General features: G+C 37.5%; 1 protein-coding gene across 1 annotated transcript; it reads right to left on the reverse strand.

Moving 5' to 3' along the window:
* Positions 1-1903: 1903 nt before the first annotated feature.
* si:cabz01007794.1 (mucin-5AC) lies at positions 1904-11448 on the reverse strand. Its single transcript, XM_042512697.1, has 8 exons — positions 11282-11448; positions 9965-10452; positions 9661-9849; positions 9430-9525; positions 8818-8950; positions 8567-8692; positions 8435-8451; positions 1904-2005 (listed from the first exon to the last, which is right to left on the reverse strand). The coding sequence occupies exons 2-8, from the start codon at positions 10448-10450 to the stop codon at positions 1904-1906; spliced, it is 1149 nt and encodes a 382-aa protein (XP_042368631.1). The 5' UTR covers positions 10451-10452; positions 11282-11448.
* Between the last annotated feature and the right edge of the window lie 1539 nt (positions 11449-12987).

Consider the following 12987-nt stretch of genomic DNA (forward strand, 5'->3'; position numbering starts at 1 on the left):
TTGTTGTTTTTTTTATAAAGTTCAACGGGGGTGAAAATATTTCTTACTGTGTGTGGGATCTTTATGACATTTTCTTTTTCCTAATTGTTTCTATGACATATTGGCTTTTCGAAAGCATTTGATCAAAGCTGACTTGTTTATGTGCTGGGAAAAAGTAACGACTCAACACGTACACACCTGGCCAAGAAACGTGGCAAGAAGGACAAGAAGAACCGGGTAATTCCCCCTGCTTCTGGGTGTGTTCGTCCGAGCTGCAGCTTAGTTTATTTACACACTCCTCGATGCTGTTGTGATTACGCTCTTTACTTACACTCCCTTAAAAGCCACAGGATTGTGCCACACCTAATGCAAGGCACCCTGAGATGTGTCCTGGCCAACGTTGTAATGTTTATTGGTGTATTGTTAGTGTTAATTCTGCTGCAGTGTGTTCAGAGAGTGATGAAAGCGTTCATATGACCTGAACTGCTGTGAATCAACATTCCCTACGCCACGACTGGTTGACAAATGTCTGATTCAACAATTCAGTTATTCGTCTCTATTCACACCTCCTATGAAGGGACTTGCATATTTTATTATTTATTGCTTTCCTACCTCAAGGTCAATCAGACATTTACAGAATAAATATGCAGCAAAGTCAAATTTCTTTTTTTTAAAATCTGATTTAACTACTTTAAATGTAGTGAAAATTGCTACTGATACTTTAGTTCTACATCTCCAAGGTCTTCCTATATCTTAGACACATAAAAATGGGAAAATGGGGTCCATATTTAAGTTAACATTTAGATCAGTGGTTCATCACTGTGATTTCAGCTCAGTGCATCCACAATGTGGCATTATTGTTAACCCAAACCACAAGAGGTGCACCACAGTAGAAACATGAACATCACAGTTACTCTATCCCACATATGAATAGCATGAAAATAAATACATCCAGGTGGTTGAAAAGGGGGCGGGAAGATTAAAATTGCTGTTTCTAACTTAATAAATACAGGTTCCAATATTGCAATACATTGTCACTCCCAACTCATCGGATCCAGCCGGTGGGTCAGAGGCCTATGTAAGTGTCTAAAACTGTGGCGCTCTATGTACCCCTCTAGCGTCAGTTTCTGCTTCTTACATGCACACAATGTCTTTTTAAAATAAACTTCTGGTTAGGTTCAGGGACCAAAATACTTTGTTAGAATTAAGAAAAGACCATGATTTTGGTCAAAATAAGTACCTTTGTAAGTTATGTTGCGTTACGTGCCTGACTGTCTTTTTGCACCTTTTTTTGGAAACCGTGCGGTCAGGAGAAAAGCAGTACCACTAGCATCTAAGTGAAGTACCTTCACCTTGGCACAGGGACAAACAGCTACAACAGAATATCTTGGAGGACAGCTATTAAGTGTCTGTTAAGTGTAAATTAGACAGAGGTGAGGGACAAGTTGAGATTTGCGTGAGACCGCTGCTCTCTGGTGGACATATATTGAAGTATCTGAGCAGTGCTGGTTATAATATTTGAAACAGACTTATCTATTTTTGTATGTAAATGAAGTATAAACCTTTCGTCAAAATTGAATTTTGATTTTACACAAGACACAAACAGCGGTCTCCTTGATCAAAGTTCTGTGTTTGTTTGATCCATCCACCAGGATCTCCTCCATTCTGGTGCTCTTTATACAATGTTACCTTACTCTCTCCTTTCCTCCCGTCATAATTACTACAGCTACGTAGAGCATCATAGTTTGAAAAGCAGGCTGCTGTGTATGACTAGTTTGGATTAAGACTGCCCCGAATATGATTAACCCTTACCAAGGACCTGTGGCTTAGTCTGTGCTGTAGAAATACACTCTCTGTTCTCAGCACCTACGGGACAGACAGAGCAGGTTAAGATATTGTGGTGAAATAAGTGTTTGTGTGCAGGTTATGAGGTATAACTCCAACCTGATTGGCAGATGAAGTTGAGGTGCTCGTCACAAGGCTGGTCCTCCCACAGGAAGTGCTCTCCTCCAGCCATGCTGGCCATCTGCCAAAAAGATTAATTAACAGATTTCACAAAATGTTTTGTTGATATTCTGTACACACAGCTGTTTCTGGTTGTACTTTGTAGTCACAAAAACAGATGTCAAGTTCTAGAGCAGCTATGTAAAATCCAGCTTTATCTTCATGATGTTGTGTAGCACTACAATTGACAATTATTTTATCAATGTTAAAAAAAAATCATATTTGCAATATCAAAAACCTGGGAAAAAAATGCCCTAAAAGCTCAAGATGCTAATGCTTTACTTGTCCAACCAACAGTCTTGAAATTAGCAAATGAGAGCATAAACTCATTAGGAAAATATTCACTGAGGTTATAAGCCAATTAAAAATTGGGGCATTTTTCTCATAGATTTCTATACAATTGGATTTATTTTTCTTTCTGCGGCCATCAGAAAGACTGCTGGTTGAAGGCACTTCATTCATTTAAAAGACAAAAAAGCAGCAAGTTTTCTCACTTGAAAAGATAGAACTAGATAATGTTTTTGCATGATTGAAAAACTGAATGTTATTGTCTTATCGTGCTTCTGTCAATGGACAAATCACATGATGGAATGTTTTAGCTCTAATGTTACAGTAGGTTGGGTGCGGCCTCAGTGAGAACGGTTGGAAAAGCACCCATCCATGACTGTCTTGGCATGGTAGCGATGCACATGAGTCAGTATAAGCACAAACAATATTTGACTCAATTGACCTGTGTTTAAATAGGTTTTCATTTGCAAAATTCAAATGTGGACTGTATGAAAAAGAGAACGGGGTAGGGTTTTCTCAGTCTGTTCCAGTACACAAGACAGGAACACAGAAACCCAGGGCCTTATAGGAGGTTAAACTTTTTTTTTAAAAAAATGAGCTTTAGAGGGGTGAGCTATGTAATGCTGCAAAAATCACATGAAAATTAGAAGAAAAAATATAAAATTATGATAATTCCAATTGTGATTTTTCCCTCTAGACATTTTCCCCTTCTTATAAATCTTAAAAAAAACACAATAATCCCCTAAATCTTCTTATTTCTTACAATTTGTGGAACGTGTCTTATTAAGTTGCACATATCCTTTTTCCCCATATTTTTTAAAGAAATTTCACCAATTTGTTCAGGGCTCAAAGGTTTAAATGCTTGAGAAAGTTCATCTGAAAGCAGCACAAGATAAGTGGTGTTGTTTGAGGTTTCAGTGTATTACAGATGATTAACAGATTAGCTGGCCATCATGTAAAAGAAAATTAATTCATATTACTTCATGTTGTCCTTGAGTGAGACACAGAGAAATTTAAAGCGTCAGTGTCAATTACCTGCGCAGTGCCAGCCAGACATAGTCTGTGAAGTTGAAAGGACTGCGACTTAGCAGCTGCTCCACCTCGCTCTGCTCTCCCTGCCTGCGCAGGCTGAGCAGGTCCCAGTGGTGACGTCTGCAGAAGAACATCACATCGGACCTGCAGAGCCTCTCTCCTACCCACGTGACACTCCTGCCACCCAGCAGGACGCTGACAGTGGCAGTGACAGTAGCAGAAGGAGGAGAAGGAGGAGGAGGAGGTCAAGGAGGGGAGGGAGTGATAACTTTTGGCACTGGAGCAAAAAAGAATGTTGCTTGGTTTCTGTTGGCCCAATTCATGCCCGATACATATTTTAAACAGGCTTGGCTTGAAACTTAAGTTGCCTGGGGAGTTTTGGTTCTAAAATGAAAAGTAAACACCTGGCCTTGTTGCGAAAGAGCAACTGGAATCAGTCCACATCTCGTCAAGCTATTGCGCTGTCATTTTGTTCAGCGGAAAACAAAAAAAAGTAAAAGAAAATGTAAACTTGTTTGTTTAACCAGAAACAGCCCCCGAAATCACGATCACAAAACCCACCAGAATCCACTGAAATAAACAACGATTTCAAGGTTATAAAACATTCAAAGTCAACAGAAAATAAAAGCCAACTCACAAAACCCAGCTTGGTTTGTCTGTCCTCTGTTCCAACATTCACCAGCTCTGATTTGGTTGAAACACACCCTGAATTCTCCCCGTTAGATGTGTAATTACGGCAACTGTATACACAGTAAAATTACTATTTATTTAAATGGAGCCTGATGGCTTCCAGGTTATGATTTCTTGGCTGTTCACAGTTAAACAAAACGAGGTCTGTCTCTGTAGGTATCCTTTCCATATTGCACCTACAATGGCCCATTTCAGATTTATATATATCACTTGGTTACACTGTTGATGCAATAATATGTACGTTTGCAGTAAAGATTGGGTTACGTTTAATTACTTCATATCCTGCAGGGCATCTATTGTGTCACCTATGATCAGATGATTTCTATTTTGTGTGAATAATGTAAATCTGCAGACTAACTAAAGCTGTCAAACAAATGTAGAGGAGTAAAAGAAAAAGTATTCGCCTCTGAAATTTAGTGGAGTAAAAATAGAAAGTAGCATTCAATGGAAGTACTCAAGTATAGCACCTCAAAATTGTACTTCAGTAAATATACTTAGGTGCATTCCACCACTGGTATTTGAAAGCTAATTTTTCTTTTTAATTTTCTTTCCTTTTCTTTCTTTTTTTTTTTTTCTAAATTTCAGGTAATTTTCTTTTAACTCATTACATTTTACTGTTTTTGAAAGAAATTAAGCCATTTCGCTCAGTTTTTAAAAACAAAAAACCCTAAACTGAACAAAACATTTTTGTCAGAGCCCTATTAGAGATTATTTTATTTTTTTTATTCTAGTGCACTAATTTTGGTGACGCAACGTCGAACATTATATAGCTGTACGTCACTTCCGGCCGCCATCTTTGTTTTCCTTAACAACAAACAAATCACAAAACTGTGTGAGAGCGTCTGCACCGCGCAGCACACGGAATATGTTTTATTATTCTTTCTGCTGGATAGTCACCGAGGTGTGCCGGCTATATTTTTAACAATGGTAAGTGTTTGTTTGCGTTTATCTTTTAGACAAATAGCTGTGTAACGTACCGAAGCCGCGCATATCAAAACGGCGAAACAGCTACTAGCTAACCCTATCCGGTTAGCTAGCGCTAGCTAAAACGTTTAACCTTGACATCGGTGTAACGTTAAACTTACTTTAATTTTTAGCTTAGTATAAGTTTGACGTCTTTCCAGCTCGCCATTACTAACTACCGACGTTGTTTTGAGCCAGTTTAAATGTCGTTAATGTAATGAACGATGAATGATACATTTCGTTAGCTCGTGTTTGTTTGCTACCGTTAGCTTTATGTTGATACCAGGCGAACTAGACAATATTAACCATGCCTGGAGCTAAAGCAGGCATGGTTAATATGATTTAACTGCCCGTGTTGTTCGAAATATACTATATGCGGTCCCACACGTCGTTAAAAAATATAAAGCCAGATCACTTTGCGTGTTTTGCGTTAACTTAAATATGGCAGGACTATTACTCAGTTTGTAGACATGTACCAAGTAGAAACTGTGCGGGCGCAACTAATGTGTTTTCACCAAGAGACAACAAATAATCAATCTACGAAATCTAAAAATAGACATTTCCTGCAGGTAGCAGACATGGTCCAAGAAAATGTCCATACACTTGATTATCGCGATTTTATCTGCTTTGATACAGTGTGAGTTTTTGTAAAGGCAATTTAGATGAATACCCTGACTGTTGAATAAGAGTGCTGTAACATGTCTTACGTGATATGATTGCTTTTTCAACCTTGCCACATATTCCTTGCATGATACTGAGGCTGTGATAAATAAAGATCTTATTGTTCTGATTGCATTTAAACTAACAACATGCATATGGTGGAGTGGTCTTTATGACAGCTTTGCTTTAAATACAACAATATATTGTCTTACCTACAGTATTGCAAAATATATCGAAATATTGAATTGTGACTTGTGTTTTAGTATGTATTGTATCACCAGATGCATGTCAATACAGAGCCCTACAGTAAACAAGTGTTGAGTTGACAGCAAATTATTTTTCACTGAAAGACGCAACAGCTGTTTGTCTCATTTTAACATAATTTTAAAAAAAATCTATCATTGTATCCAATCTGGCCCCCACTCAAAAAAGTTTGGACAACACCTGAGCTAGAGGGCTTGTTTAGAAAACAGAGCCCAGAGTGACCTTGACTATTTCCTTTGCTGTTTCAAATCAGCTGCTATTCTGTTTTTTTTTTAATTTTATGGAGACAGAGAGATTATTTTAAAACACAGAATAGCTCGATTAATAAAAAAAAGTTACAGAATACCTGAAATAAGCATTAATAAAAGTAAAAAACAAATAAGAAAATGATTTAAAAGTGCTGACAGTAAAAATATATGTATTTATTTTACATTTAATATTTGTTGTAACATAATTTTAAATATAAAATTATTATAATTACAAATACAATTATCTGGACATCCTCATTTTTTTTTAAGCTTTTTTTAAACAAATACTTTGGTAATTTTCTCATCACCTTTACTTTCAAATTATTGTATCTGTTACACTGTTAGATTTTTTTTTTTTACTGCTTTTGTGACACTTTTAGATCTTGTATGGTGCTTGTATCTGTGTCTGTTAACACTCAAAATTCTCCATGTATGGCTGTTGATCGTATATTGCCCTCTTGTAAACATATGACAGTGTGCTGATGCTGAAAACTAATTTCATGGGAATTAGATTCAAATTTCAAATACTGATCTGTGAACAATATCTGACATTTTATAAATGCCACCAAGATAGTCAGTTTGGTAAAATATTTATTTCAAAAATACGTAATAAAAACTCAGTTGTTACATAAAGCCATGTGCAAAATGTGTTTCACCAATATATGGTATCATATATAGCATTCATTATAAGCAAGTTCTCATTTGCATGTGTACTTGCACATACACATGCACATGAAAATATCAGCCAGTGAAGGCTTCATTTTAAAGGCACTGTTGAATCATCAACAATATGTTAATATACATTCACACAAAAGAAAACAACATAATAATAATAATAATATTAATAACATAATGCAGACATATATATCTTCCATTTGCTGGTATCATTCGCTTGTCTTGTGTGTGTTACCATACATTAACGTAAATGTGTAGTGACACACACAAGCCAAAAACAATTATGGTCCTTCATAAGGGAACATCTACTTTTATTTTGAGGGTACACAAAAAAATCTGGTTAACAAAAAGTTCTTCATTAGTTTTTGACAAAAAGTTTTGACATTAAGGCACCTTTTTTTACCAATAGTGATTTAGCAACAGATATTTCTCTGCCATCACAGTGTAATAATTCAGTGGCTCCTCCGATGTGGAGTCTGTCTGTAGTCCTGACAGTAGTAATATGGGCTTAAAAGGTAACCAGACCACAGCTCTTAAATTTGTAGAAAGCATGACATCTACTGGTGAAAGGCAGATAGTGGTTCAGTTGGTAATGAACTGATGTTTGAGGCTGCAATTGCTTCTCATTTGTACCCCATTCTAACCATTCAAAGATAGATTTTCACTTGGGGCAGAGAGTCAGAGTGTTTGCCTGCAATTATGTTGTAAGTATGTTATAGGACAGAAATCCAGCAGTCCTAAAGTAAAAAAAAAACAACAACAATGAATTACACATTAATTTTAAAACTCCTCAAAATTAACTCACCTGGTTTTCTTATGCCTTCACAGATGTGAAAGCAGTCAGAAGGCTGTAGAAGAGTGATCCCCTTCCACCACTCCTACTTTCACATACGGTAAGTTGATACAAAATGATGCATGATCCTAATAATCTGCACTGCACTGTGTATAGTTAACTTCCTGTGAGATGTTTGTAGTCAGTTGTACGCGTACAATGCTGTGCAAAGGTCTTAGGTCACCATAGATTTGCTGTTATGGCAAAGTTGCAATGGGGGTGTTTGTATGTGTGTGTTTATTTCTCAGTCTCTTTATTAGGATACAAAAAATACAGAACGTGCAATGCATTAAAACACAAAACAAATTTTAATACGATGGCTACTTTGGACTGAAGGCAGTATTTAGTGTGACCTCCCTTTACACATAGAACCTGTTGAATTTTTCTTCGGCAGACAATCTTGGAAGTTTTCTCAAATAATATTAAGGTATATCAGAAGATTGGTATTGTAAATCACATATTGTGTGCCCAAGAGAGTTCAAGAGGGGGTGGGGGGGTGGGGGGTGGGGGCTGGGGGCTCACACGAAACACTTAAATTAAATTAAACATGTTAAAGTTTTTCTTTTTCTTTTAATTTTTGATACTGTATGCATATTTCCTGTATGTTCTGGTTGTATTTTAGTAAAGAGACTACTGAGAAAAAAATATGTATGATCATTATTATCTACTAAAAATAATGCAGTTTAAGGTGGTCTAAGACTGTAGCACAGCATTGTATATGAGTAGGGAAGTTATGATGTTCGTCTCCTGAGTCCTGAATGGTGTCAGTTTCCTCATAGCATGACCAGACCCAGCACACCAAGGTGATCAGCAGAGCTGTAGGGGTGGATAGGAGAAAGGAAAAAAATAGATTATTTAGGCATTGTTCAAATGCACATTTTTGACAATATTTCTTTCTTAAGGAAAGCAACCCTATTGCGCCTTTGCTTACCTTGTGTCAGAGATTGCTTGAATGCAGCAGCGTGTTGGTTGATGTTGGTGACGTTGGCGCCTGGGTTAGACAGGTCTAAAATACCACTCTGGAATCGGGTGCTGGCATTTCCCAGAGCACCAGAAGCTGAGAGTGCAAGTAAATGACAAAAAAGCATTAATGGTTTTTAGCACCTTTTTAACCACCTTAGTTGACTTTTGAAAGTGCATATGATGTTTGTGTGAACTTGTATCTTAAATATGTCGGCTTACTGCTGTTGAAAGTTCCATTCAAGATTCCGACGGAGAAACGTGTTGTTCTAGTGCTTGAGTTTGGTACAGTGGCAGCAAATGTACACTGGATTAAATTTCCTCTGATACTGCCCTTCACAGAGTTCACACGTTGCTGCAGAGCAAAGAAAGTTTAACAGATAATCAAGAAGACAATGCGTTTTTTTTTATTGCTGTGTTCATATGAAAATATTTTCATACCCTGCATATGGTAATGGTTTTAGAATTAACATTTGCCTTGATATTGCATGAGCTGCAGGTTCAAAGAGGCTATGTGTGGCATTTTGTGCATACTGATTGAACCATGAAATCTGTTTTATATTATATGTGTGAAAAATGAACTACACGGAAGTGCAGACACACAAATTAGCTTCATAACCAGACCACAGGAGCTGTGTCTACTGCTGTGTATGTAAATTCTTTACACAAATTTGTGCATTGCAGAACAATGCTAGATGACTGGCTATTCATGAGTGTGCTTTGCAACTGCTGTGAAGTCTTATTCATGCTTGTTGAGTGTGAAAAATAAAAATACATATATCAAAGATATTTTCGCCTAGCTTTACACCCACCAAAACTTTTAGTAGAACTCACCTCTGTCATTGTCAGCATACCGTTGTTGAGGACAGCCCCAATGAATTTAACAGTACCGTTGTTGTTTGCACAGACGTAGGTGGTGTCGTTACCTCCCTATGGTGCAAAACCAGAAACGGTAAATTGAACCTGTGTACACACAAGACTTCAAACAAACTGTATGATCGGCCCAGTGCCAGACTTCGTGGTACTCTCATCTGTGAATATGTGAATTAGATTAATATATCTTACCAGTGAGCTGTCGGTTGACAGGGCGGCAGCGAGGTAGCCTTCTGTCTCTCCTGCTAGCTCAAAATTAAAGTTTTGACCGCTGATCTGATCGGCAGAAGCAAGGAAACATCCGGCATTTCCAGGGGTGCAGTCAGCAGGATCGGCCGCACAGAGCTTTGCAGACCCACATCCTGTCCTATTAATGTTTGTCTGTAAAAGGGATGAGACATTTGTATTGGGTCGGAAATTTATACTGATGAATGCAACTTTACTTTATCCTAATCTGGTCTATTCCTCTATGTTCTTGTGTTTTGGCATTACTCACCATAAGGGCTGTCACTGTGGTGTTAGGCATCAGCGGGGCTGCTGTAGTCGCTGCTGCTGCTGTAGTTGGTGCTGCTGTTGTTGGTGCTGCTGTTGTTGGAGCTGCTGTTGTTGGTGCTGCTGTAGTCGGTGCTGCTGTTGTTGGAGCTGCTGTTGTTGGAGCGGTTGTTGGAGCAGCTGTGGTTGTTGGAGCTGGTGTGGTTGTGGTTGTTGGAGCTGGTGTGGTTGTGGTTGTTGGAGCTGGTGTGGTTGTTGGAGCTGGTGTGGTTGTGGTTGTTGGAGCTGGTGTGGTTGTTGGAGCTGGTGTGGTTGTGGTTGTTGGAGCTGGTGTGGTTGTTGGAGCTGGTGTGGTGGTGGTTGTTGGAGCAGCTGTGGTTGTGGTTGTTGGAGCAGCTGTGGTTGTTGGAGCTGGTGTGGTAGTTTGACCGTAGGTACCCGCAGATAGCCAGGCCACAAATAGGACAGTGAGGACCAATCTGTTATCCATTCCTAGAGTGGGGTAAAATTATTCAGTTAAATAACATAATGGGACACGTTATCTACAGTTAGTTGTGCTGTAACAGCTTGTAGCAGGTGATCTCAGAAAAAAAATCATTTTACAAGTATCCAATGGTAAGCTCCGCTCCTTAGGAGGGCTGAGAATAAGAACTATTGTAGTAATTGAATTGATTGAAGTAACTGTAAAATGGAAACACAAAACTTACTAAGGCACTCTTTTTTAAAATAATTTCAATGCCTTTATCATTATGGCCTGGTCTAAAGACCTTAATTCAGTCTCCAACGCATATCAGCATCAAGCCTGTGCCAGGGAGTCAAAACAAGTATAGCATATTAATAATAGTATCCTTAATTCAGCTTGCCTTGTAATGTAGCACAGTACATCATATGAAAACCAAAATAGAATTCTAAAGAAATACGAACAATGGGTGTAAGATAAAGGTTAGTTGTAATACAGATATTAAACCAATAATTGATGAATGCCAAAACAATATTGGCATTTACCTTGGACATCTAACATGTAATTTAGTCTGTCATTTTAAAACCATTCAGTTGAGGATAGAAAATATAAATGAGGTTAGATTCCTAAAAATATATTTTGCTTAATAATATTAAATAATTTTTATCCAGTAATCATTGCTTTTAACATTAGTCCTGATAATTCATTTAACTATTAGCACTGTGTATTTTACATAATCATTGACTTGCAAAAATGCAAAAGAAACTTTAGTGATATTCAAAGACAAACTGATTATATGTACACCAGATCATATTCCTCCGAAAGATATCAATATCTTTCATACATATTATTTAAGCCTACCTGTGGAGCTTGTCTTCACTTCCAGATATGGGTGAAATAGTGTTTTGAAGCAAAAAGATGCGCAGGTCCTTGATAAGAAGGTTTTCTAAGTCTCAGGTGTGGCTTCCAGGTGAACTGCTTGCACTTCTGATGTTCCTTGCAGGATCTCAGGTAAAGATGTGGCACATTTGCTTTCTGTGTCACTATTTAAACTTAGGAGGTGGGGCGGAAAGATGTTAGAGCCCAAAAAAAAAAATCTCTGACATCATGTGTGATGTTTCTCAAGAGCGAGGCAGGGAATGAGGGCTTAAGGGCGTGTCTGTGATGGAAGCTTCGCATTGATTCTGCCATGTCATTGTACATTTTCACCTTTTTGTCTCTGCTAGAGTTACGTTTCTAAATGCAATACTTCCTTGAGGGCTCACAATGCTCGTAACCTACACGATTGACAGACGAAGACAAGGAAACAAACATAATTATTACTGCGCCTGGTGTCTCTTGGAATTGTTTTCTCTAAAACCTCTTCTTAAAAAATAAAAAAATAATACATAAAATAAAAAATAATTTAAAAAAATACACATAATACTGAAAGTTTTAGATTCAAGACATACTTTATTAATCTCCAGAAATTTGAATGAAGTATATCTGATCTAACTCATTTGATTTAGGTGGTAATCCAGATGTGGGAATCATGCCATTTGGCAGTGAGTTCCAACTTTAATTAAAACTCCAAATCCCCTTTCTAGGGGATTGACTTGATTTGATTTGAATTCTAATTAAAATCAAGTCAATTAAAATTAAAGTGATAGAAATAAAGTTATTTAGTGTCTCAGCAAGTTAAAGAATTGCTCAGTATAATAAGGGCTTTCTACATATTTAAGTAACTTTACATGTTCCACTTGTCAGTGTCAAAAGGCGGTATTTGTGCCGATAACTTATCATGCTTATTCCTTTTATAAGCTCATAGAGCCCTGAGCAATGCAAATGTCTTTCAGATAATGTAAAATCATGTGTGCTTGTGAACAGTGGCAAGGTTTGGAATATGAAACCAGTCATGGGACTGGTGACACAATGCCAAGAACTGGTTTGTCAGTGGCAGCGCCAACTCTTGTGTTTGCTTCAATATGTTCATTGTTTTCTGCAGTTTCTTATGAACATTTACCCTCCCTGTCTATTGAGCAGGCAAGTACAGGCAACTGTCAACTGTCAAGCTGTTATAATAGAAAGTGGCAATTATTAAGTTAGGTCTGCACATTGTATAGAAGTGTGATCACGGGAGAAGACTTTTGAAATTTTATATTTTATTAAAAGAATTGTGTTTGCTCAGATTGTTTTCTTTATTTTCTTGCATTTCTCCCTGCTAATGGACACAAGAAGAAAATACTAGGTTTAGGCTGGTTAGATTTTTAGAACTACATTGTTATAATGTTTACAAATCAGCTGAAAACCATATTTTGAAAAATATTAATGACTTAAAGTTTGATTATCGTGGAAGTAAACAATACAAATAGAAAAACATAAGCGTAAATGACCAATTAATGGAGTTGGCAACTGCAGATATTTTTGCAAAAACACACCTCACCTTTTTGTCCGTGTGACTGCTGCATGTGTGCAAATGTTGTACTGTAATGCATATTACAGTGTTAACAATAACTTATTGAGCAAACAGCAGGTATTTGCATCCGAGGCATCTCGGTCATGTCAGTGGTACTCAAAAACTTTGTCCC

The sequence above is a fragment of the Plectropomus leopardus genome, chromosome 23, assembly GCF_008729295.1.
Source record: "Plectropomus leopardus isolate mb chromosome 23, YSFRI_Pleo_2.0, whole genome shotgun sequence".
Classification (NCBI taxonomy): Eukaryota; Metazoa; Chordata; class Actinopteri; order Perciformes; family Serranidae; genus Plectropomus; species Plectropomus leopardus.